Here is a 25,543-nt window from a genome sequence, read left to right on the forward strand (position 1 = left end):
ACTGTACTTATGAACAATGACACCCATAAGTAGCCAAAAAGGTACTTCTCAAAATTCACTTAAATAGTTCTTAAAAAAGTAATTTTGAAATAATACTTTTTTTTTTATAATAAGTGTTTGTTGTAATACAAACAAAACTTCACTTTTTTTTTTTTTGTAAAAGTATTAATAGGGATGAGTGCTATAAGCACTTTAAAAAATGCTTTGAGGCTAATGATTTTATTTAATTAAACAATAACCCCGTAACAACCGGACAGAACCGGCGACCCAGGTGAACCGGCCCGAACCGGAGCATTAGTACGTGACTGACTGAATCCCTAGCATTGTCAGCGGCCCTAGTTTCTCTAAGTTTTCCGGAGAAGTTAGCAGCGCTAGGGTTTCTGTCCTTCGATTGGAGGAGGATCTCTGGCGATCGAGCTGCATCTTCGACGCAAGGTGTCGTCTTACCGCATCCCCGCCGACCGCCATAGTAGCTTCTAGGAACGGGCGTCTTCTTCCTCTTCTTCTTCTCACAATTGTGATAAAATTAAGGTGGGCTTTTTGAGTGATGGACATAGAACATCGATCACGCACTGAGGTAGTGCTGCTGCTATAGCGGATCGAGTTAGCGTCCGAAGCTGGGGCATCACCAAGTGTACTTGAACGTCGGATCTGCAGGGGCTTCTTCCCCGTGATCCTTTTAATCTTGATTCTGTAACTATTCATCATCTTGTGGTTGCTCAATAATCAGTATTCTCTATATATATAGATGCATAAAATATATTGTTGGCCTGTTGCTTATATTAAGATTATATTTATCTCACTATCACGGTGAGTTTCAGTTTGTGTGTTTATTATTGGATTCAAATTGCTAGCTACCAGGGGCTACGTACTTTGTCCAAAATTTAAAATATCTAAACGAATTACTTCAAGTGGTTACTCACGCACACATATTAGTCGTAATTTTTTAAATATTTTTTTTCTTATTTTTTACATATTTGAAATAATACATTTATGATGTCATGCTGTTATCACCCGGTTGGTCACCGGACTGGTATGATCAGTTCAACTGATGAACCCAAGAATTCATTGGGCTGCTAGTTCACTATTGATTCCCAACTCTCAAAAGATTTGGTGTTTTAATTTTCATCCTTCTTGTGTGCAAGAGCCTCACTCACAGAGACATGTTTTCAGACTTTCCAGCAATAGATTTGACATGTTCTGATTTTTGCAGCATGAAATGCTATTGTTGATGATGAGAATCTGTATTATCAAACAAAATGCATGCACGGAAATGTTTTATGGGCATAATAAATTTTCAAAATATGTCATATCCCCTTGAATCTGTCATATGAAATTTTTTGCATGATTGAAAAGCAGACTTTGAATATGTCAATGCAAGAAAATCTATGAAACTCCTCTGGGGCATATGTGTTCACTTGCTTTGTTTGCTCTTAGTATTCACACTCTCTCAAACAAGTCCTAACCCTCTCTATTCTGCAGATGGGAACGCCAGAAACATCTCGGGAACCGTGCCCTGATCGTATACTTGACGACATTGGCGGTGCTTTTGGGATGGGAGCCGTTGGCGGATCGGCCTTCCACTTCCTTAAAGGCGTGTACAACTCACCGAAGGGTGAGCGACTGCTTGGAGGCACTCAAGCCGTTCGGATGAATGCTCCACGAGTGGGCGGGAGCTTCGCTGTGTGGGGAGGACTCTTCTCGGCCTTTGACTGCACAATGGTCTATGTCCGACAGAAGGAAGATCCTTGGAACTCAATCATTGCTGGTGCTGCCACTGGTGGTTTCCTTCAGATGCGCCAAGGCCTCGGTGCTGCCTCCCGATCTGCCGTCTTTGGTGGTGTCTTGCTTGCTCTAATTGAAGGTGCTGGAATCATGCTTAATAAGGTCCTCAGTGCGCCTCAGAACATGCCTATCATGATCGAAGAGCCTACCCCTGGAGCTGTGGTTGGACCTGGATTTCAGATGCCGGGAGGGGCCCAACCGGCTCCTAGGCCGCTGCCTGTGACCTCAACAGCTGAATCATCAATGCCATCGTCGTCATCTTCATCCTCTTCATGGTTTGGAGGATGGTTTGGTGGTGAGAAGAAGCAAGAGAGTGGTGGAGGAAGCAAGACAGAGGTTTTGGAAAGCTTTGATTCGCCACCGATTCCAACTTTTGAGTACAAGTGAATTGGAGTTTTTGCTGCAGTAAGGAGGGTAATTGATTTCCAATTCATGTTAGAGCTATCAAAATATGAACCCCATCCTTTGGTGTTTAGTCTTTTTCTCTTTTTACAATTTGCAACAGGCAAGCATAGTGTTAGCATTGTATAATAATGGTTTTTGAATCCTATGTATTTATTATCATGAGAGAAATCATCAGCGGCTAAGCATCTTTTTTTTCATTTTTCAGCAATTTATTGTTTTTGATGGAAGAACTTGCCATTATATCCCTGCAATTATTTATTTTATTTTTTATCTGGGAATTGGTTACCGCTGCTTATATTGTGCTAAGTTGCTAACATCACTTCAGTTAAACTTTTGAAGTTTCAATGAAATTTGGCTCAAACATTGCATTATTAGTTACCAAAACAAGTTGTTTTATTCACTAATATGTGGCACAATTGCTCTGTTTGTGCTCATTATGTGTTGATAGTTAAGAAACAGATTCTCATATGTTTTGCCGTGTTCCTTTGCTTGGATTATATCAAATAAGCTTTTTGGTCTTTTGAGAGAAAGTTGGGTTTGTCTTGATCCGGTGGAGGATTTGTTGATCATTTTATTTTCTGGTTGTGGTAGAAGGAAGGATGTAGGTGCATTGTGGAGATGTGCTGTCTTTGCAGTTCTGTTGTGTGGGTTTTATGGCTGGAACAAAACACTCGTATATTTATGGAGAAAAAGCTGAATTCCTCTGTGATGGGAAAAGGTTCATTATTTGGCCCCCCTTTGGTGTGCTGCTTCTTGTTGCTTTAAAGGCATTGGTTAGCTTTCTTAGTCTGACTGCTGTTTCTTATCTTATTGTTTTTATTTTATTTTTACCTTTTGATTAGCAGGATATTTTAATTCTCCTTTTTGCATATTCTTTCTAATCTGATGAATTCATCTTCGTTTGTTATTAAAAAAAAAAAAAACTATTGCTTTGTTTGTATTGTTGGGGACCATTCGGTTCCTTGACTTAGGTATTTAAAATTCTGGAAGCACTTGTTTTGGCGAGCTAGAAACTCTTTTTACATTTTGTCTCAAAAGTACAATGATAATTCAAAAAGGATGCACGAAGCACTTTGGTGACACTTTTGTACACTTTGTGGTATTATTGCAATTTGTTTGTTTTTAGTTTTTACCAATGGTTTTGAAAACTGGACCCGTGGCCAACTCGGAATGGCCACCGAGTTGGTTGGACTGGTGGTCAAACCAGTGGTCGAACCGATGATGTCTGCATGATGTCATGATAAATTTATATATAAATTCATAATTATAAATAATAAAAAATAGAAGATATCTAAGAATTATGTCATATAAATTCATAATATATTTAATTTTAAGTTTTGTTAATTATTTCTTTGTTTTATTTTTTATTTGTTTTTTTAATTTTAGAATTTTGATTTACAAACCCTTTAGGTAAAACTCATTTACCATTTTAACTTAAAAGTATTTTTTTTTCAAATAGTTTTTAAATTAAAATAAATGAATCGGTTGACTCGGCATCAAACCTGGGTTGCACTGGTTCCAACCAGTTCGCACCGGGTTAGCTAGTTCTTGGCCAGTTTGCATCATTTTTGGTTTTCAGCCAACACGCGGACCGGACATGTGGCTGGTTCTAGTCGAACCGGCTGGTCTAGTTTTCAAAACTATGGTTTTTACTAGCGATATCTAATTTTTTTAACAGTTAAATATGCACTGTGTCACGAACCCCCAAATAAGACTCAATTAAGGAGTCGCGTGGCACTCGTTGAGGCTCTCCCTTGACAGAGTTAGCCAATAATTAAACGTTCAAGCCTGCAAACATGAGTAGCAGATAAGTTTTGAAAGTCACTCGTAACCATGAAAGTATTAATACAGACAACAATGGATCATGAAGGTAAGAGACATTCATACTCAATGATAAATAGAGTCAATTAATAGGACAACCATACAAGTTATAACACAAGTAATTTGATACCCATTACAAATCCCTGGAGAATACATGTGAAGCCATCTCCCCTCCTAATTTAACCCACATTACATTATCACCTCCTAACATCCACCCCAACTCATTTTATTGTTGTCCTTGTCAATTTGCTGTAAGGAGTCTTCAGTCTTTGGGTTCTATTGTTGTTGTCTTGAAGTTCATGAAATATTGAATATTCTGTGTAGCATGTTAGATGTTTTCTGTCTTCTCCCAATTGTTGTTGTTGGTAACCTTCGTCGTTGACTGCTTGTTTGCTAGGATCTCTTCTACATCTTTGGTCTCTTTCCTTTGTACGACTCATCCACTGTGCGAGGTAACTGTGGCTGCTGACTTGTAACGAGCTGAGAAGGACTCTTGTTCGTTGTTGAACTCTTTTGGGCATTGAAACAGAACTGAGCCATATCAAGTAGTTGACCCAATTCTTCTAATTGACATTGGCGAAATGACACAAGTACTCTTCTAGTAGTCCATGGATTCTCTTCATCTGCCCGTCTATCTATGGATGATAGCTCGAAGAGATGTCAAGTTGCGAACCAAGGATTCTAAAAAGTTCTATGCAAAAGTTGCCGGTGAATCTCTAGTCTTGGTTGTTGACAATATCTTGGGGAACGCCTTAATGCCTCACAACATTCTTGAAAAACAGTTATGCTGTCTCCTCTGCCTAACACTATTTCGGTGCGGGTATAAATGTAACATATTTCAAAACCTTGTCTATAGCCACAAGTATAAACCTTGTATCTCAAAGGGTTCCAGAAAGGGGAGTATTGGGTCTCTCATCATAGCATCCTTCAAGTCATCAAAAGCTTCCTAACACTTCTTTGTCTAGCTCCACCCTTCACCCTTCTTTGTCTTGTAAAAGGAGCAATTCTCCTCAAGTAACCCTCTATGAACTTCCTATAATAGATGACAAGCCCAAGAAAGGAACGCAACTCCTTCACTGTCGTCGGGATCTTCCATTTTTGAATCACACTTACTTTCTCCATATCCCTTTTGATATGACCTTACTCAATCACATGATCACAAAATTAGATGCTTTGCTGTACAAAAGTTCACTTCTCTTTCTACTTATCCAATAGAACTTGGATGGTTGTAGGCCCCAGCTCTTGGCCTACTTCTTCCTCTATTACCATTGTGGCGAGATACATTTGTTCACCCCTTTTCCATCCCTTCCCGAGTTACATGGCTAAAAGGGACTTCTCAACGTCCCTTTCCCTTCGGTGCAGAGCGTACAACATTTACCCTGTCTACCCTTTGGCGCTTGGTGTGACACCTTGCCTAGCCCTCTCGGGCGTTTGGTGTGGCACCCTGCAACCCTTTTTGGCGCTTGGTGTAAACCATTACCCTTTCTCCTCAAGATTAACTTGTTAGAGCATGCAGCGTTCACCCTACCTACCTTTTAGTGCTTGGTGTGACGCCCTGCCTACCCCTCCTAGGCGCTTGGCGTGGCATCCTACCTACTTTCCTGGGTGCTTGGTGTGAACCATTACCCTTTCTCTGCAATGTTGACTTGCCAGAGCGTGCAATATTCACCTTGCCTATCCTTTAGCGCTTGGTGTGACACCTTGCCTAGCCCTCTCGGGTGCTTGACGTGGCACCTTGCCTACTCTCTTGGGCGCTTGGCGTGAACCATTACCCTTTATTTGTAGTTTAGTGGAAGTCCTCCGACCACTCCTCCATCAAATTGTCATGGTTTCTTTGTGAATTGGTAGGTTTTCGACCGATTTCCACCACGTAGGCCGTCAAAAGTGAGCGAGAGCTTTGGTTGTTAACCTATCACCATTTCAAAAGGATTTTATTAGTTGCAAAATATTTAGGTTTTGGTACCTTAATTCGAGACCCCTTATTAGTATCAGTTATTGGCCTTAGAGATGTCTGTGCCATCGCATTTAACATAGTACTCATCTCGTGCAAGTTGTTCTGAAACTGGTTCGTTATGTTTCGGAGCTTGCCCACCTTTTTGAACTCCTCTTTCAGGGTGTCAATGGATTCTTTGACATTCTTTGCACGCAAATAAAAAAGAATTTTAGTTAACTTTTGTAGGGAGGCCTCAAGCACTGTTGGTTCTCCCCCCATGGGATGTAAGGGATGACATCACGCCCTCAATGTGTTTCTGCCTATTCTCAAGGCTTACAATTGCTCAATACTCCTTTGGAAGATCTCAAGCTCTATTGGTCTTTTCTCCAGGGATTTTATACGTGGAATGAATTTCTTAAGTTCCACAATTCTATTCTCAAGATCAGATACACCATAGAGGTTTCCTCTAGTGTTTTCTCTGGAGGCCTCAAACTCTATTGGCACGCCTTTCTCTTTTGTCAATTCCGTCACAAACCTTTGGAGTTCAAAGAACTTTGTCTCTAAGGTTTCAAGTTTTGTCACTCTTGCCTCAAGCACTTCAACGCACTCTGTCTTTGCAGACTTTTAAGTTCTCATTTTATCACTCATGGTGCTCACACATACTGTGCTCTGATACCAACTGTCACGGATCCCCAAATAAGACTCAATTAAGGGGCCGCGTGGCACTCATCGTGGCTCTCCCTCGACAAAGTCAGCCAATAATTTACACTTTCAAGCCTGCAAACATGAGCACCAGATAAGTTTCGAAAGCCTTTCGTAGCTCTGAAAGTATTAATACAAATAACTGTCACGGATCCCCAAATAAGAATCAATTAAGGGGCCGCATGGCACTCATCGAGGCTCTCCCTCGACAAAGTTTGCCAATAATTTACGCTTTCAAGCCTGCAAACATGAGCACCAGATAAGTTTCGAAAGCCTTTCATAGCCCTGAAAGTATTAATACAAATAACAATGGATCATGAAGGCAAGAGACATTCATACTCGATGATAAATAGAACTACTTATTTTATTCAATTAACAGGACAACCATACAAGTCATAACACAAGTAATTTGATATCCGTTATAAATCCCTGAAGAATACATGTAAAGCCATCTCTCCTCCCCATTTAACTCACATTACATTGTCACCCCCTAACACACTACATTATTCATGTATGTGAACACTCCTCACATGCACACAGCAATGGCGTGTTTTCTATTTTGGGGGGGGGGGGGGGGTGTTGAGGAGATGAGCCACTAAGCTATGAGCCAGCAGTTATATCTAGTTTGTTGTTGTTGTTGTTGTTGTTGTTCTTCTTCTTCTTAATAAAGGAGAAGGCAGGTCTGATGTTTGTAATGTGGTGTTTCATATTTGTCTGAAATATTCCTGCATTATATTTGGTTTTTCAGTCTTTGTTGTTTTCATTAGTTAATTTGGTTAACGCATTGGTTCGTTTTATTAACGATATTGGATATTATATCATTGGAGATCTTCAGGGGATTCCCTTGGAGCCAAAAATATAGTCTTGATTCATGTTGAAACCTAATGGAGAAATGTATGATTTTCCAAAGGTGCAACTAAATTCTGTGCTTACAGTTTTTATTCCAAAGAAAATGCGTTTGTGCAATTTATTTTCTCTTTTCATAATTCATATGTGAAAAGATTAGTAAGCAATGCAATCTGTGAGGACTATGCGAGAAAGGTAATCGTTTTGGTAGACTTAAGCATGGGGATGAGTTGAATGCTTTATGTAGAACTAGCCTTCAACATATACCACAACCACACCTTAATTCTAGATAAAGAGGAATTAATAACTTGAAAGTTACATTGTAGCAGTTAGTTTATTTAAAATATGAATAGTAGATTGCTTCCATAGTTTTCTCTATAGAGAGAGACCTAAATCCTGCATATCAGACTCCTGCTCTTGATAAATATTGGTTGGTCAGCCTGGTGGCAAGTGTTCACAACATTACAAAGTGACAGCTAAGATGTTGGCAAATGGAGTCGCAAAAGGTTGAAGGGAGGCACTGGATGCAACTCCTCTTGTTAATGAAGTGGTTGATGGAAGGATTAAAAAGGGCCTTTGAAGGTTGTTTGCAAGCTTGGTGTACGGAAAGCTTATTACATTAATTGAGGGTTTCTTTTCCATGGTTTATGGGTTCATAAATGATAGCTTTTGTGTTGAGGTGGAGATCTTGAATTTGGATGCATATCCTTTAAGAGTGAAAATTCCAATTTTGGTGAATGGCTGCCAAACTGGTTTCCTTTCCCTTCCAACAGAGCATTGGGACAGGGAGACCCTCTTTTCCCTCTGCTAGTCTGCTGTTTATTTTGGTTATGGTGATTCTGAGCAAAATGCTTTGAAAGGCTGAGGAGGGTCTGCTGCAGGGTTTTAGGGTCTTGAATTTGACTGGGGAGTTTGTGCTTGTGTTGTTCACACATATGGCACTATCATCTTTTGTGATGTTGCAGAAGAATAAATCATGAACCTTAGTTGCAGTTTGTTAGCTTTTGAAGTTGTTGCTGAATCTAGGTAAGAGGGCCACGTTCCACATGAGAGAGAGCTGGTGATCGGAAAATTTGAGATAAATCTGGCAGGTTGCATCGGTACTAATTCTCTCCCACTGATGAATTACTAGTTCTTTTCATCACATGCACAAATGCTGCATTGCTGCTTGGTCCAATGCATGCGAAAAATTGATGTGCCAATTTATTGCATGACAAAGGTTGTTTTGTGACAACATAAACTTATGCTGAACTAGTTCCCAGTATTAAAAATTATAAGAGTTTCTGTACTCTATTTTTCTCTGTGATTGACATCATTGTCATACTTATTCCATGGAACTGATGGAAGGAAAGGTTTTCTTTTGCATTTCCATGTTCACAGGTATCTCAGTTGGGTCTGGTTTTATGACTTTTGCAGCCAATCCCTTCAACACAACACAAACCTTCATATTTCAGGTCATTCTCTGATCTTTCTATGTTACAGAAATGGTTGGATGTGATTCTCACTGCTGTACACTTTTGCCCAATTCTTGAACCACTAGTTCTGTCCAGCGCCGAAGACTCGAGTCACAAGGTCATTGTTGAGTGGTAAAACTTGTAAATAGACTGGAATATTATCTGAATACTGAGATGCATATGCACTTGTTTGGTTATATATGTATATATATTTAAACCTATTGCCTTATGATTATGAACCTGTCTTCATAAAACTCTAAAAAAAGGGTCAAGTAGTACCAAATGAATCTGGCATAAAGTTGTATGATATTGGCTACTGGCTAGGCTGATTTTGATTTGAAGCAAAAGGTATTTTTTTTTTATGAATATGTTTTGGTTATTCAGAAATTAGATTGACATGAATGTGTGCTGGCTAGGGCTCAAACAGAAGCCATTGAACCATAATACCATATAATTTGGTGAAGATTTACATTTGGTTAGTTTCCCCTCTCATGACAACGACCAAGCCCTTTGGGATCTAAAGCTTTTATTTTGACATTTGTTTATTTTCATTTTTTTTAGTTCATGCTAAATATATGCACTTGGATTTTTTTTTTTTAAAAAATGATATAAGAAAAATGTTTTCTTTCAAAGACAATAAGATGTATTAAATGGAGTTTTAACTGTGTTATTTTATTTATTTTTGGTTTCCTTGAATACTCAAATACTGGGTTTGGGAGTATGGATTTCATATCTTAGATTTGGATTTTAGTGAATTTTGACAAATTTTTATATGATTTTATAGTTCATCTTATCCAAATTTAATGTAAAAATTCAAATTCAAGATCTCTCCAAACATAAAAAAAGTTTACCCGCATGATAAGTATTGCCTTCTAACCATGATACAGGCTTCAATCACTTAGGAGTAAACTGTACATGCACTTACTATTGCATTAAAAATGAAATACAAATAGATGAGGCATATGTATAAATACAAAGAAACTGATGACTGAAAAGAGTTTTTTATTTTTTTGAAAAAGAAATTACTGACTGAAATTTGCAGCAGCAAATTAAACCCCAAGGTTTCACTCTCAAGTTTGATCAAGAGGTAATAATGGTAAAATGATTATGAAGGGTTTGTGTTAAATGAATTGAACCCTATTCGAAGGAAGGTCGTTGCAATGGATCTATGCTTAAGATTAGGGTAACTTATGAAAGGAGTAAGTTTTAGTTCTTAAATTATCATGTTACTATGTTGGCAATGTGAATGATGATATATGTTTTGATACAATAATAGGTGAGAAAACTCTTTTCTTTTTCAAGATGGAAATTCATATATCTATGTATTAGAATATAAATGTTTGGAGACTATTTACTCAAACTACTAGTATGGTAAGTTAGGTATAAAAAGCATCCAAAAAATATGTCTCTTAGTGATGCCTTTTTTTTGAAATGCAAACCCTTCTTGTACAATTTTTCTCAAATGGATAATCATATGGACTTGAGAATGTGTTCAGCCCTCCAAACTTTTGGGCCCTCACTACTTCCTTACCAAAATCCAACTATACCTAAAGAGGCCAATCCCCAAGCAAGTCAAGGAGATTTAGAAGGAAATCGAAATCCTCTTTAAAATCTTCATCCACGCTTTCCACTAAGTCCACTTTCGCAAAGTTTTTGCTACTTCTTTCATCATATATATATGAAATGGTTTCTCAATTCCCAAACTCAAATTTTGCCTAGGTCAAAGCAAGCAATGGTCATATGGGTTCAGTTTGCTTGTTTGTCTTCAAAACAGAAGCGTGTACCAATTCGGCTCAGCTGCCAGTGGCAGTGCAGTCAGTCCAAGACACATACATACAGCTAGCTCATGTCATCCATACATGTATGCAAAACCCCATATGCACCCATAATTGCGGGAAGGTGACAGAAGTTGCCCTCTGTTTTGAGTAAAGCCATGAGCAGTACATGGTAGCAATAAAGACAAGCAGTGCATGCAAGTGGGCTGCTGCATCTATATTATATATATGTTTACCTTGCTTGCTTCATGCTAGCAGCTTCATCGATCCCTCTCAGAGAAAGTAAATTAAACAACGGTATGTCAAGCTAAGGAAAGAGATCAAACTGGGGTGGCTCTGATTCTGATCCTTCTGGGGTTGAGACATCCACAGATTAAATTAAAAGGGAACTGAGATGGATAGATGCATGGAGGAGAACAAAAGCAAAAGTGGGCGCAGCAGGAAAGCCTTTTTCAATTTTTATTTGCTAAAATGCATTGGTGTGTGTATTCAGATTTGTCTGCTTGGTTTGATTTGTGTCACTGAAAACGGACCATGGGGTCAGCAATTTTGGGGTCTCTCTCAGGACACACATCTGCGTCAGTCCTCGGGTCCCCCTTCCATTTCATTTCTCTATGCATATCTACCTGGCTTAGTTTAGTCCATATATATATATATATAGTAGATATTTTCAGCACTAAGGTTTTGAATAATCTTTGGTTCGTCTCTTTCTATAGATTTTCTCATTCGAGCATGGTCATAGGGTCATGGGCGTATATACTGTAAGGGAAAAACAAAATAATTGATGTTTGTAATTAACTGTCAATTCATCTATCATACTTTGGTACTCGAAGAACTGGGATGAGTCGCTGACAAAGCTGTCATCTTAAGTTTATTTAATTCTTAATTTATACGATCGAATTTGGATTTGAGTGGACATTTATGATGAAATATATTGTTCTATTATGAGTTTAAAAAATAACCGAGATGGCTGGTTTGTGTAAGGGAAAAAGAAAATAATTAATGCTTGCAAACTGTCAATTCAAAAGGTAGCAATAGGAGTACAACGAGTTACTAATTAAGATGTTATTTTAGGTTTATTTATTTATTTATTTTTATTTTTTTGTGTAATCAAGCTTAGGTTTGAGTTAATATTTATGATGAGATATTGTTCTATTATGGGTTTCAAAGATGACTAGTCTAAGACTATGTGTAGAGAACCGAAAAATAGTAATTAATGAAATAATAAAGGAAAAGTGAAAAATTTGGTTTGGCATAAGTCAAATCGTCGATTGTTTTGAGTGATCTCAGAAAATTGTCGATGATTTTAGTTACCGAGGCTCAGTAAAGGGTAAAAAAGTAGAAATGATTTGATTAAAAGGCGAAATCGATTACGGTTTCAAACCGTCGACGGTTTTCCCTATGCCAGCAGCCTATAAAAGGGGATCAAACTCATTTTTTTTAGAAAAAAATCAAAGCTCTCTCCTCTCTCTCTCTCTCTCTCTTTAATCGTGACCTACACACTCTCTCTTTTCGATTTTTCGCCCGATTTAAGCTCAAATCAAAGGATAAACGACATTTCGAGATCTTGGCAACGATTCTCCGCGATTTAACTGAAGTGATTTCACTGTTCAAGCTTCCCAGACACCACTCCAAAACTAGGGTAAGGAAGTTGTTTTTCCAATTTAATTAGTTATTGGAAAAGTAAGGGCTTAGGGGTATTAAAATGGTAAACATTCTGGGGTTAAGGTGATTGAGTTAGGGAATATGGATACAGGGTTTGTGCGAGCACCGTAGGCACATTTTTGGGATCCCTGCAGGTATAACTCCTGCAAATAGGTAAGGAGAATAGATTGTGTCAGACTTTTTTTATTAAGTTAATTGATTAAATTATAGTATGTGATTTCAGAAATGATATATGAGTTTCCTAGGTATACAGATATTCGGAAATGAGAATTTTGGGAAATGATATATATATATATATATATATATATATATATATATATATATATATATATATATATATATATATATGTTTTGAGAAAGTTGGGTTATTGGGTTGAGTAAAACCCTAGAGATAGTCACAACAATATTTTCAGCAGAAAAGTATAGTATAAAGTATCACTCAATCTGTATAGCATGAGTTTGAATGTATGTATAAATAAATTTGTCAGTTTTTATGGAGAAGTATATATATATATAGATATGATTTTATACAGTACAATTTTTATACAAAATTTTAGCGTCCTATTAAGGACTACAGTACAGATTTTATACAGTATGACAGCGTCCTATGAAGGAGTGTAGTACAGAAATTATACAGTATGACAGCATCCTATTAAGGACTACAGTACAAAAATTATATAGTACGACAGCGTCCTATTAAGGACTACAGTACAGAAATTATACAGTATGACGGCGTCATATTAGGGATTATAGTACAATATTTTCTATAGAAATACAGTATTTTAGTTATTTTGTACATATTTATAGTATGACAGATTATACTTATTTTTGAAATGAAATCACACGATTATATTATTTTTGAAATCACATTATATGGTTTAAGAACCCTGATGGACCATAGCTAAGCACGATACCATAACTTCACAGATACCAGTGCAGCCACACTTCTTAGATAGAGTGTTGGTGGTATACAATTGATTGTGTCATAGAAGTGTAGAGTTACCCCCTGGAGTCCGGACCAATTGGGTAGGCCAATCGTACTCATAGTTACAGATACAGATACAGATATAGATACAGATATAGTTGACTTAGTCTAGTTAGGCCAACCATGGTTAGGTCAAGCCTACGTGCTACACAACCCGGATCATGCAGGGTTAATACATGACGTTATTGTTTATCCATCCAGGGCAGTTCTTCTACGCATATATGCATATTTACTTATACAGAGTTATTGTTTTATATAGAGTATGATGAGAAAGGAAAGTATGTATTTTGAAATATAGTTTTATATATATATATATATATATATATATATGTTGATACAATTTTATATGATTTCACAATGAAAGAAAAGGTAAATAATGTATGTATATCTGGAATACTAAAGCTCATATTACCACACACTGATAATAACCTATTCCCACTTATTGAGAGGTGTCTCACCCCAAGAATTCAAACATTTTAGGAGATCCAGATAGACAGGCAGAGCGAGCTCCGAGGTAGAGGAGGTTGTGGTACTGCCCTAGTTTTAGGGTAAGTGTTTGAGTTGGGAGATATGTTTTTGTATAATCCCTAGGACGTATGATGAATTTTGGGGATATATGTGTAGTTATATGTTGATGGATGATTAGAACTCTGGTATTGTATATAAGTTTTAGGTACTTTACGTTTTCCGTTACATAGATAGTATGTTTATGGACAGGTATATCCTCGGTACCCCACTTTGGGTCTGGGTTGACTTTTTTGACATTTTGTGGTATTAGAGTTTATTATGTGGAAAAAAAAATATAGTAGAATTTTATGGTCGTGACAGTTTCGTATCAGAGCCTAAATTGCTAGGTTCTGCAGACTTTAGTGCACAGCGGAAAGTAATACCAGAGCATATGAATGGATCTTGATGAGGACACGAAATGGGTAGATCAGATTTTTAGTAAGTCATTGTTGGAGGTTAAGATGATGATTTTGGGTTTTGTCTCACTGCCTAGAGGCAAGAATTCCATGATGATTTTTGTGATTTTCCTGGAATGACGATTTTAGGAAAGCCACGGTAAATTATCGTCGATTTTTGTTTCTAAGTGGTAATAGTAAACCTTAAATTGAGAATACGGATGTTAAGTTAGTCGGTTGTAGGAGGATAACTAGTGATTTTTAGTTAGATTAATGTATTAGTTGTGTTATGAAGTTAGGATTCTCAGACTATGTTGTTCTATTCTCACGATGGACCCTGGGAATGACAATATGAATGCTGGTGGTGGTGATGATGCAGGGCCTTCCAGTATGAGCGACAGTGATTCTGATGTGGTATTACATAGCGTCGCCCAGAAAATGATGGCAGAGATAGCAAGAAATTCAGGAGAGCAAGGCTGGCCACCAGCTCATCAAGGTTGCATGATTGAGTAGTTCACTCGAATAAATCCCTCATCGTTCTCAGGAGGAGCCGATCTGTTCGTGGCAGAGAAATGGGTCCAGAAGATTGAGGAGACGTTGTCAGTTCTCCTTTACACCAAGGAGCATAAAGTATCATTCGCTACTTTTAAGTTGATAGGAGAGGCTAAACGCTAATGGAGGTCAGTGAAGTTTCTGGAGGAGTAGAGGCCGGTGCCTATAGCTTTGACCTGGAGCAGCTTCAAGGAGATGTTCTTCGAGCGGTATTTCCCCACTACTACTAGAAATGCTAAAACGATGAAATTTTTGAATTTGACTCAGGGGCACCTAACGTCCAGTAGTACGCAACTAGATTCGTAGAGTTGTCCTGATTTGCCGCATATATAGTGTCAGATGAGGAAAAGAAGGTAAGAAGATTTGAGGAGGGTATGAGATAGAGTATTTATGAGAAGTTCATGGCATTCTAGGTGTAGAATTTTTCAGAGCTAGTGGATAAAGCCACAATGATAGAGACTAGCCTAAAAAGAGGTGCTGAGATGCAGAGTTAGAGGAAGAGGCCTATGCTTTCTGATTTCTAAGCAAGCACCATCAGGGTTAGAGACAGGAGATGAGGATTAGTGAGTATCAGGGTGATCAGACCTATCTTACTTGCCTAGATGTAATAGGAGACATGTGGGGGAATGTCGGGTTGGAGAGAATGTCTGTTATCGGTGCGGTAGACCCGGACACATTGCATGGGTATGTCATGGGCCATTGAACAATGCACCCGTTCCTAATCGTTACTGGGGAAACAACCAAGCACCCTGAGGCAACCAGCAAAGGAACATCGCCCCAGTGTGGGTTTATGCACTAACATCAGGAGACGCAGAGGCGACTGGCGACGTGATAATAGGTATCATTTCTATGTTTTCAAATAAAGTTGTTGTTTTGTTTGATTAGGGGCCACCCACTCTTTTAGATATCTGGGGTACATCAAGTTATGTGGTATAGAAACTTAGATGCTAGACACCGAATTATTAGTAGTTACACCGATGGGATCAGTAGTGATATGTAGAAGGGTGCTTAAAGACTGTCTAGTGGATATTCAGGGGAAAATTCTACCAGCAAATCTTGTAGTATTTGACATGCATGTATTAAATATAATTTTGGAAATGGACTGACTAGCCTCCAATTATGCTTGCATCGACTGTCATAAGAAAGAAGTGGTATTCAGACCTCCTAGGGAGCAGGAGTACAAATTTGTGGGGTCGTGTGTGCGCTCCTCACCACAGTTATTGTCGACTATGCAAGTGAGGAGGTTACCGCTATATGGGTGTCAGGGATACTTAGCTTGTATAAAGGAAGCGCCAATAGGGGAATTGAAATTTGCAGATATTCCAGTAGTAAGGAAGTTCTCAGATGTCTTCCGAGAAGATTTATCGGGATTGCCTCCCGATCGAGAGATTGAATTTTCTATTGATCTACTTCTAGGGACGGCGCTGATATCTAAAGCTCCCTATAGAATGACTCCAGTAGAGTTGAGAGTGTTAAAAGAACAGTTACAGGAATTACTAGATAAAGGATTTATCAGACCTAGTTGAAAAGTAAGGTGTAGTCCCAAGAGAAAAGGGGGGGGGGGTGAATTGGGTTTTAAAAGTTTCTTTGAAATATTTTTATAAATTCTTTTCCCAACTTATTGTATGTTTTGTAATCACACATGGATGGTTTGAATTTCGATTACAATATCAGCTAAGAAACAAATTCACATTTAAATCTTTATGAAAGAGTATATCAATTTGATCTTGTAGCAATTTAAAGTAACACCCAATCAATAAGCCAATACAATCCACAAGTTAATCAATTAAACGATGTATGAATTTCAGCAGTGCTTCCAAGATTTTAGCTTTTGAATATGTCAACTCACTCAACAAGATAAGCTTGATTTCAATATGAAAAGAAATAAAGATTCCAAGCAAGTATCCAAAACTCAGAAATTAAATAAACCACTTTCAATATTAATGAGTCTTGGGTGTTAATCAATTAACGACTCCCTTATGGTTTTCGCAATATGTATTGATCAACCAATGTACTCCCTTTCGGTTTCCCTAATTCCCAAAAGAAAATTACTTTTCAGCAATTCAATATTCAATCCATGCAGTTGATATATGTGCATAAAATTAAAGAGAGTAGGGAAGAGAGTGAGACCGAGATTTTTACAAGGTTCGGCTATACCCGTTTACTTCCTCGCCTTAGGCAACACACCTAATGTAATGACCCCAAAAATATATATACGATTAAAGCATAATAATAATAATAATAATAATAATAATAATAATAATAATAATAATAATAATAATAAAATAATAAAAATGGTCATTAAGTTAATATTAATACAAAGGTGCTTTTTTGTAGTATCCTTGATTCTATGTTTGATGCCTAAGAAAGACCTTATCTTAGCGAGTGCTCAGAGACCATTGCGACTCAGTCGCTCCTTGGAGGTTGGCCTAATCAAAATGGAATATCATAGGATAAACAGGGTAGACATTGTTTGTACACGTAAATAAGTACATATATATAAAATAATGTTTTGATTGACATAATTTGTAAAAATATATAATAATAATAATAATAATAATAATAATAATAATAATATAGGTATCTTATGCGGGGCCCACAAGATCATGTGGGACCCACATAAGTCCTGAAGCCATGTGGGATTCACATGAATCCCGAAACTGTATAGGAACCATAAAATCGTATGAGGACTATTAGAGTTACGTAAGACCCACTTGGGTCTCGAAATTGTATGGGACCCACAAAATCATGTGGGGCCCACATGAGTTTTCGAAATTTGAACTTAGTTCTTTTTCATATATATATACACACTGATTTTGTGGGGCCCACATGAGTTTTCGAAATTCGAACTTAGTTCTTTTTCATATATATATATATATATATATATATATATATACACACACACTAAAACATAGCTTAAAAATAATAACAATGATAATAATAATGATTTCTAAAAAAAAAATTAATTTATTAATTAATTAAATTAATTTATTAATTAATTAAATTAATTAAAAATTAATTAAATGGGAGTATCGGCAAGCACTCCCATTTTTTACACATGTACCCTCATCCCCATCCTATACCTCCCATTCCAAGCCCATGCCATGTCGATTCCTTACCCATTCCTTTATTTTAAAAAAAATTATTATTTCACTCTGTTGACCTTATAGGTCACGCTCGGTTTTGATTAAGACAAATACTCATTATATCTGATGGGTGTTTGAGGTTTTGTGTAGGAACTAAAATTGTCAAGATCGAGATGGGCACAGAGCAAGTGAAGAAAAAATCCCATTTGTGTTGTAATATGTATTTCATTTACATAATTGGTATGTAATAGTTAAATAGGATCTTTGGTTTGTAATAAGCTCACACACATCACATGCATGATAATACGTAAGCTCAAACCAACCATAATGCAAAATGACCTAGGGTTTACCGACACCGGATTTTTTCGATGTCTTTATTTTGGACAAAAATGACCCTAGGACACACACCATTGCACCTATGAATGTTAGGCACTTGAATAGGGTTTGGGTGTTTCAAGACAGGACCGAAATGCACACATTGTGCACTGCACTTTTAGTCGACCGGCCGAGGCAGTTCATTTTGCCCTGGTCGACCAAAACAGGCCTGGGTCAACAGTTGACTAAGGCCCTGGTCAACCGAACCAATGTAGTTCAAAACCCCTTGGTTGACTGAAATCCCAAGAGGTCAACAATTTGACCATCTAGTCGACCGAACCAATTTTGTTCTCTAACTACCTAGTCGATTAAGGGTCCTCGGGAAAAATCCCAACGGTCTAGTCAACCAAACCAGCCAGTTCAAAATGGTCCGGTCAACCGAACCTCGGAGAAATGGGAAATTGCCCACTTACGGTCGATTGAGCCTTCCATTCAAAAACCTCCTGGTCAACCGAACCATATGAACTCTGGTCGATTAAAACTGTTCTGGTCGACCAGACCACTTGGGTTGCCCTGATTTTTATCGCAGTTAAACATTTTTTTAAACAGGGTTAAAATATTTGAAATGTCATTAAACTTTCCTAATAATACCCAATAGGTCCCTAACGATCATATCTCTTCCCATGTCTATATATATGAGACCATTTGTGCAAATTAGCAAGGATTAGCCACTTTGATTAGGAGAAATTCTTTGAAATTTCCAAATCCTATAGTGCTCATATCTAAGCCCCAACCACTCATACTTACCTTCTCTTATTGCTCAAACTCTTTGTAAGTTCATTGAGTGCTTGATTAGAAAGGTTTGCTCTCCCATTCTAATTAGATTGATTTGATTTTTACGAAAGCTAAACCTAAGTGTTCTTAGGGGACTTTGTTAATAAGTCTCTCATAAGAATACTTGTATAAAACTTCTGAGCATTGAATATACATTATAATATCTTGAGAAGTTTGTATTTTTTTTTTGATTGCAAAAACTTCTCAAACATTTTCAAATATCTATTGTGCCTTTATCTTGAAAAATACTTGAAGAGATATTTGTTTATGTGATAAAATCTTTGTTGCAATATTCATTAACTCACATATCCTTTGCTGAAGACAAAGATTGAATATCTTTTTGCAAACCAAACATATACATTATTAGAGCATCATACGATTGAGAAAATCCGCTCATTGAAATATACATATATATTGTTTGGCTTGTATCTTTGTGTGAACATCTTGCCTGAATATCTTGTGATACAAAGATTGCTTGATTGATATTCTCACGCACTTATTACACTGATAGTAAATATATATATATATATATATATATATATATATATCTGAGAGTTGAAATATTGGACGACACTGAGGTTACATATTATATCATTTGTGGTGTATGCAATTGTGCGTATTTGGGTACATATCAGCTTTACACGAAAGAACAATCACTGTACCATTTGATTATATACACATTTGTTGTATTTCCAGGCACGGGCCTGAAGAGGGAGACTAGTCCTAGAATAGTCTCGGATTGGCTTATACCCGGTTAGGAAAGTTAGGTGCGCCATCCTGTTAAGACGTGTAGGTTGATGTCAGCCCCGCTAATTGATTTGGTTAAGGTTGAGGTCAGCCCTGTGCTAATTGACCTGGTTGTAATCGGTGTTGCTTCACCCTTAAGTGAGCTATTAGTGGAATCCTCGGGCTTGCGAGCTAGAGGCGGGGACGTAGGCACAGTTGGCCGAACCCCGATAACATATCGTGTGTTTGTGTATATTGCCACACTTTATATTTATTGTACGTATATGTTATTATGTGAATGATGCGCTTGATTTAAATTTCTGCATATCATATTTATCGGCATATTTGGAACTGGATAGAAAGACCCTAGGTTGTAATACTCAGCTAACATCTAGTTCAACCTAGGAGAAAAGTTTAAAATTTCAATTCACCCTCCCTCTTGAGAATATACTAATTCTAACACACTTCTCTCCTCACACTTTTACAAATTCCATTTTTTTCTCCAAAATTTTCCTATAAATAGAAAGCTCTCAACCTTCATTTTTTCACAAAAATTTTCCAAAGGAAGAGAAGGATTAGTGAGTAAAAGAATTAATGGTGGAGGGAGAATTTTTGTTATAATTAAAATTCTCACTCATCCACTCTTTCCGATCTCATTTTTCAGATATATTCGTTATGACTGTATCACAAGGTTAAGTAAGGGTTAAGTAAATTTTGATTATGTTAGATTTTTATTAAAATTTATACCCTAGTTTATTTGTAAGTAAATTTTGATTTTGTTAACTATTTTTCATAAAATTTTCCTGAGTTTATTTTTACGCATATTTAATTATATCAGTTTTATCTTTAATATACTTGCGTTTATTTTTGAGTTAAGAAATGTTCTAAATCCCTCGGGTATTTTACAACATTACTTTCTATTCAAGAAAATATTTTTAACCCGAAAATCGTGTGACATGAGTTTATTTTTACTTTACATATTTCAGGAAAATATGAGTAAAGATGACATGAGTTTATTTTTACGTTACGTATTTCACGAAAATATGAGTAAAAATGAGATTTTCATGATATTATTTTAATTATATAAATTATATAATAAGATATTTTCAAAACCTGTATGACTCAGATGATACAAAAATTATAATTACTCGGTACCGCAGCTTAAAGTTTAAACAGATCAGAGTGCACCCACACTGTTTATAGAGTGGTTTTATATGACAATGGATTTCTTTTGAGTGTACACCTAGGTCGCACCAGGGCTTAATAGGGAAAATATCACTTAATGATAATGTACGTTGATTTAGTTTGATCGGCCAGCCAGTTAAGTCCAGTTTTCGGACCGCACAACTCAGTCATAGGGGTAAACATGACTTACGACTAACAAAAACATGACTTACAGTTAACATACCTAAGGGTGATTTTTCTATAGTATATGTATATACATATTTAATTACGTGTACAGAGCTATTGAGGATTTGAAGGAAAAATATATGTTTATGTGATCAGGGCCATTTTTGTGTCTAAATGATGATCTAAAGGAAACGTATAAGGAAAAATATATATGCATATAATTAAATATTATAGTTACAATTTTAAAGTTAAAAGTTTAATTTAACAATTACAGTATATGGTTATAAAATTTTACTGCTGTAGTTGATGGTAAAAGTTTTATGTAAAAATTTTTAAATTTAAATTCATTTTAAAAGCAGTTTTGAAATTATAGTATTAAATATTATTTTACGGAAGTATAATATTATGAAAACTCATTTTGGCCAGACACTAATAATAATCTTATTTACTTACTGAGCGTCATTTGACCATAATCGTTATTTTACATTTCAGATAATTTTAAAGAGTATACTAGAAATCTGGCGTAACAAGTGCATGGGCGGAAGTAGAAAGAGCATAGTAGAATAAAAATTTAGCATAATACAATTTAAAACATGTTTGCGTATTTTAGAATTTTAGAATTTTGCATTTTAATAGTTGAGACGTATATTTGTAATAAAACTAATTAGTGCTCTGGTAATAAAAATAATTTAGATTTATTTGCATCCGCTGAAAAATTTATATGTAGGAACCCACTCGAGTTCGAGTCTTTACAATTGGTATAAGAGAATAAGATACAGGTCCTGCATACTCTAACATAGGAGCGACTTTTCCCAATATGGGGCCCTAGGCGAATGATTTAATTAGGGGCACTTAATATTTTATTTAATTTTTATTTTTATTTAAAATTAATTTTTCTAGGTACATCAAGTAATTTTGGCTGCACTGTATGTGCACTCCACCCACCAAACACGTGAATTCCATGAAACTAACAAAGATGGAGAATGGTGAATGCATGCATGGGGATGGGGTAATGAATTGAGAAAAGAATAGCTAAATTAAATCCCAGGGGCTGGAGAGAGAGAGAGAGAGAGAGAGAGAGAGAGAGAGAGAGAGAGGCCATGCGCGGGTCTATAATCTATATATACATATAGGCACATAAACTTTATTGTGTGCAGGGGTACTAAGTATTGACACGATAGCTAGTAGCTATAAATAATATTAACATTATTTTATTAAAAAAAAAAATTGGGGCCCTAGGCAAGCACCTCAATGGCTTTAATGAAGAGCCGGCCCTACTTTATCATATAGATTGTACCATAGCGTAGGTATATAACATGATTTGGGTAGTTTATGATATTTCTTTTAGTCTGTTATATTATTATTTGTTAACAATAGATTTATGATTTTAAAATAGCATTTGATCATTGTTTAAGAATGGATTCTAAAGATAGTAACATTGGAGGAAATGAGATTAACGTGAAGGTTCTCAAGGATAGGTAACAATCCTATATTCTCTAAGAAATGTGTTATTTATGTTTGTAGAAACATGTACCCATATTAATGATTCATAATTAATTTCTAGATCAGATGCATTAATAATTTAAAATTTCATATTCATAATCAAATATAATAATATAATAATATAATAATATAATAATATATGAGATTTATTTATTTTCGCTGTTATTATTTTCACTAAAAATATAAGAAGTAGCAAATTAGACCCTACTGGGTTTGAAGGTGTTGCATATACAAATAGATATGAACAAACGGTCTATTCTAAAATTTGGATTTACCCAAAATTCCTCTGCATGTGTAAGTTGGATATGAGTATGTATTTTTACATTGCATATTTAGTTCTTATCAAAACATTCAAGCTTAATTTAGGAATATAGATTTTGACGAAATCTTGAATTTTGTATTAGTTTATAAGGAATTAAATACAATTTAAATATTACTATATTATATTTACATTCAAAAAAAAAAAAAAATTCAAGTTCATCATTCAATTATTGTAGACTTCTTCTTCCAAGATAGTCAAAGAAATTAACCAGCCCTGACCAGGGTTGTCCACAACAGTATATATTAGAGTAGAGCTCCTTACACAAAAATGTACATAGGCGGCTCGAAGTAACTTAATAAATAAATAAATAAATAGCCTCATGGGTGGAAATCATCGGCTATGACTCACTTACCCCCGAAGCAAGGCCAGGGCATGAGACCACTGGGTAAAGTGGGGACTCGAACTCGCAATCACATGGATGCACGTTCGGTTCCTTACTACTAGGCCACCCTCCCAAGTGGTGATCTAAGGATGGGATTAATTATAGTTAAAGCATTGGTAAAGATGTAGAAACATGAATAGAACTTTGATTCCGAGAATTTTGCAATACGCGTCGCTCGATTTTCGTGGCACGCATCGCTCTCTCTCGATTTCCACGACACACGTCGCCCTCCCTCAATTTTTACAAAACACGTCGCTCATGGCACATGTCGCCTTCCATTGATTTTTGCAAAATGCATCGCTTGCTGCACGTATCCCCCTCCCTCGGTTCTCGTGACACATGTCGCTCTCCCTCAATTTTCGTAAAATGCATCGCGTGCTCGATATTCACTGTATGCATTGCTCTCTCTTGAGTCTCGCGACACACGTCACTCTCCCTTGATTTTTGCAAAACGTGTCACGTGCTTGATATCTACGACACGCGTCACTCTCTCTCGATTCTTGCGGCACACATTGCTCTCTCTCGATTTCCACGACATGCGGCCATTCCCTTATAAAAAGGGTCTGCCCTCCTCGAAATCTAAGCATTACAACTTTCTTCCATCTTGAACAACTGTATTTCGGTTTGCAGAGATTAGCTCTTCCTAACTTTCCTTTTGGTTGTCTCATTGCCTATTTTATTTAACTGAAAATGTTGCCAAATCACCCAACTCCCTAAGTTGCTGAGAGTAGCACTAGGTCGCCATTACCAAGGTGGAAACCCAGCGAGGGACAACTGAGGATTCTAGAGGAGGCTTTTTGTAGCAGTGTGGAAGAACTCCCCTTTGTGGAGTGGGCTATCTTACTTGCAGCACGACTCTGATGATATGGTCCAGTCGAGCCGAAAACTATACGCTTTTGGTTTGAGAACCGTAGGCGTAAGCGGGGATCAGTTGAAGAAGCCACTATTTCAACTACTGCCCCACCAATTATCCATCTTACCTCCTCCGCAACTACCACTCCGAGCAGTGTTCCTGCCATTTTCTCAACTACTTGTACACTCATCCCTATCGGCAATCTTCCGTTTATGAAGCTTACAACTGCCATCACTTTAATGAGCCCTAATCCTTACAATGTCAACACCGTAGTCACCATACTAAGGGTGTCTGATGATGCTAGTCTACTCCACCACTGCCAACAGATCCAATTCGCGTTGAGACTCGTGTATGGGCAACTGATGGCACGTTACGAACATCCCCACTAGAGGCCACAAGGGGAAGAGGGTAACTCTTCCTCCTTTGTCAAACAAACGGACATTCTTTCCCTTTTTTTGATTCAAGCCGACGACATTACAAGAGGTCAACACCGCCAAGAAAGAACCCAGGAAGGACACTGCTAGAACTTCAATAGATGTTGACGTTGAACTAAGGCTCTAAAGACAAGATTTTATTTCATTTTTATTTTATTGTAATTTATGAGATATGTATAATATATATATATATATATATATATATATATATATATATATATATATATATATATACACATTTCTTTCAATCCTTTTCCATATTTTTTGAGTTCTTCCACTTTAACCCCTATTAGACCAACGATTCCCACTTCAGTCTCCCAGACAAATATTCTGCCAAATTGGTCCTATAATAAGACTTAGGCAAATCTTTCAAACTAAGAGCGCAACTATAGTATTCATTTTAACTTAACCCTTAACAAATTACGAAAACAAAATTTTTATAAGGAGGGGAGGATGTAATGACCCCAAAATATATATACGATTATAACATAATAATAATAATAATAATAATAATAATAATAATAATAATAAATTGTCATTAAGTTAATATCAATATAGAGGTACTTTTCTGTAGGATCCTTGATTCCATGTTTGATGCCTAAGAAAGACCTTATCTTAGCAAGTGCTTAAAGACCATTGCGATTTAGTTGCTCTTTGGAGGTCGGCCTGAACAAAATGAAATTTCATAGGATAAACAGGGTAGACACTGTTTGTACACGTAAATAAATACATATACATAAAATAATGTTTTAACTGACATAATTTGTAGAAATATATGATAAAATAATAATAATAATATAGGTATCCTATGTGGGGCCCACAAGATCGTGTGGGACCCACATGAGTCTTGAAGCCGTGTGGGGTCCATATGAGTCCTGAAGTTGTGTAAGGCCCATAAAACCATGTGAGGACT

At 36.7% G+C, this 25,543-nt stretch overlaps 1 protein-coding gene across 2 annotated transcripts; it reads left to right on the forward strand.

Annotated features, from left to right (window-relative positions):
* The first annotated feature begins 308 nt into the window (after positions 1-308).
* On the forward strand, positions 309-2,383 carry LOC131151136 (mitochondrial import inner membrane translocase subunit TIM17-2-like). 2 transcript variants are annotated; one of them, XM_058102375.1, is made up of 2 exons: positions 309-693; positions 1,483-2,383. In XM_058102375.1, the coding sequence occupies exon 2, from the start codon at positions 1,483-1,485 to the stop codon at positions 2,170-2,172; it is 690 nt and encodes a 229-aa protein (XP_057958358.1). In that variant the 5' UTR covers positions 309-693; the 3' UTR covers positions 2,173-2,383. The 2 variants fall into 2 exon arrangements, with proteins under 2 accessions (XP_057958358.1, XP_057958359.1); XM_058102376.1 differs by having other exon boundaries at positions 309-531.
* Positions 2,384-25,543: the final 23,160 nt, after the last annotated feature.

This window comes from Malania oleifera, chromosome 3, assembly GCF_029873635.1.
Source record: "Malania oleifera isolate guangnan ecotype guangnan chromosome 3, ASM2987363v1, whole genome shotgun sequence".
Taxonomy (NCBI): domain Eukaryota; kingdom Viridiplantae; phylum Streptophyta; class Magnoliopsida; order Santalales; family Ximeniaceae; genus Malania; species Malania oleifera.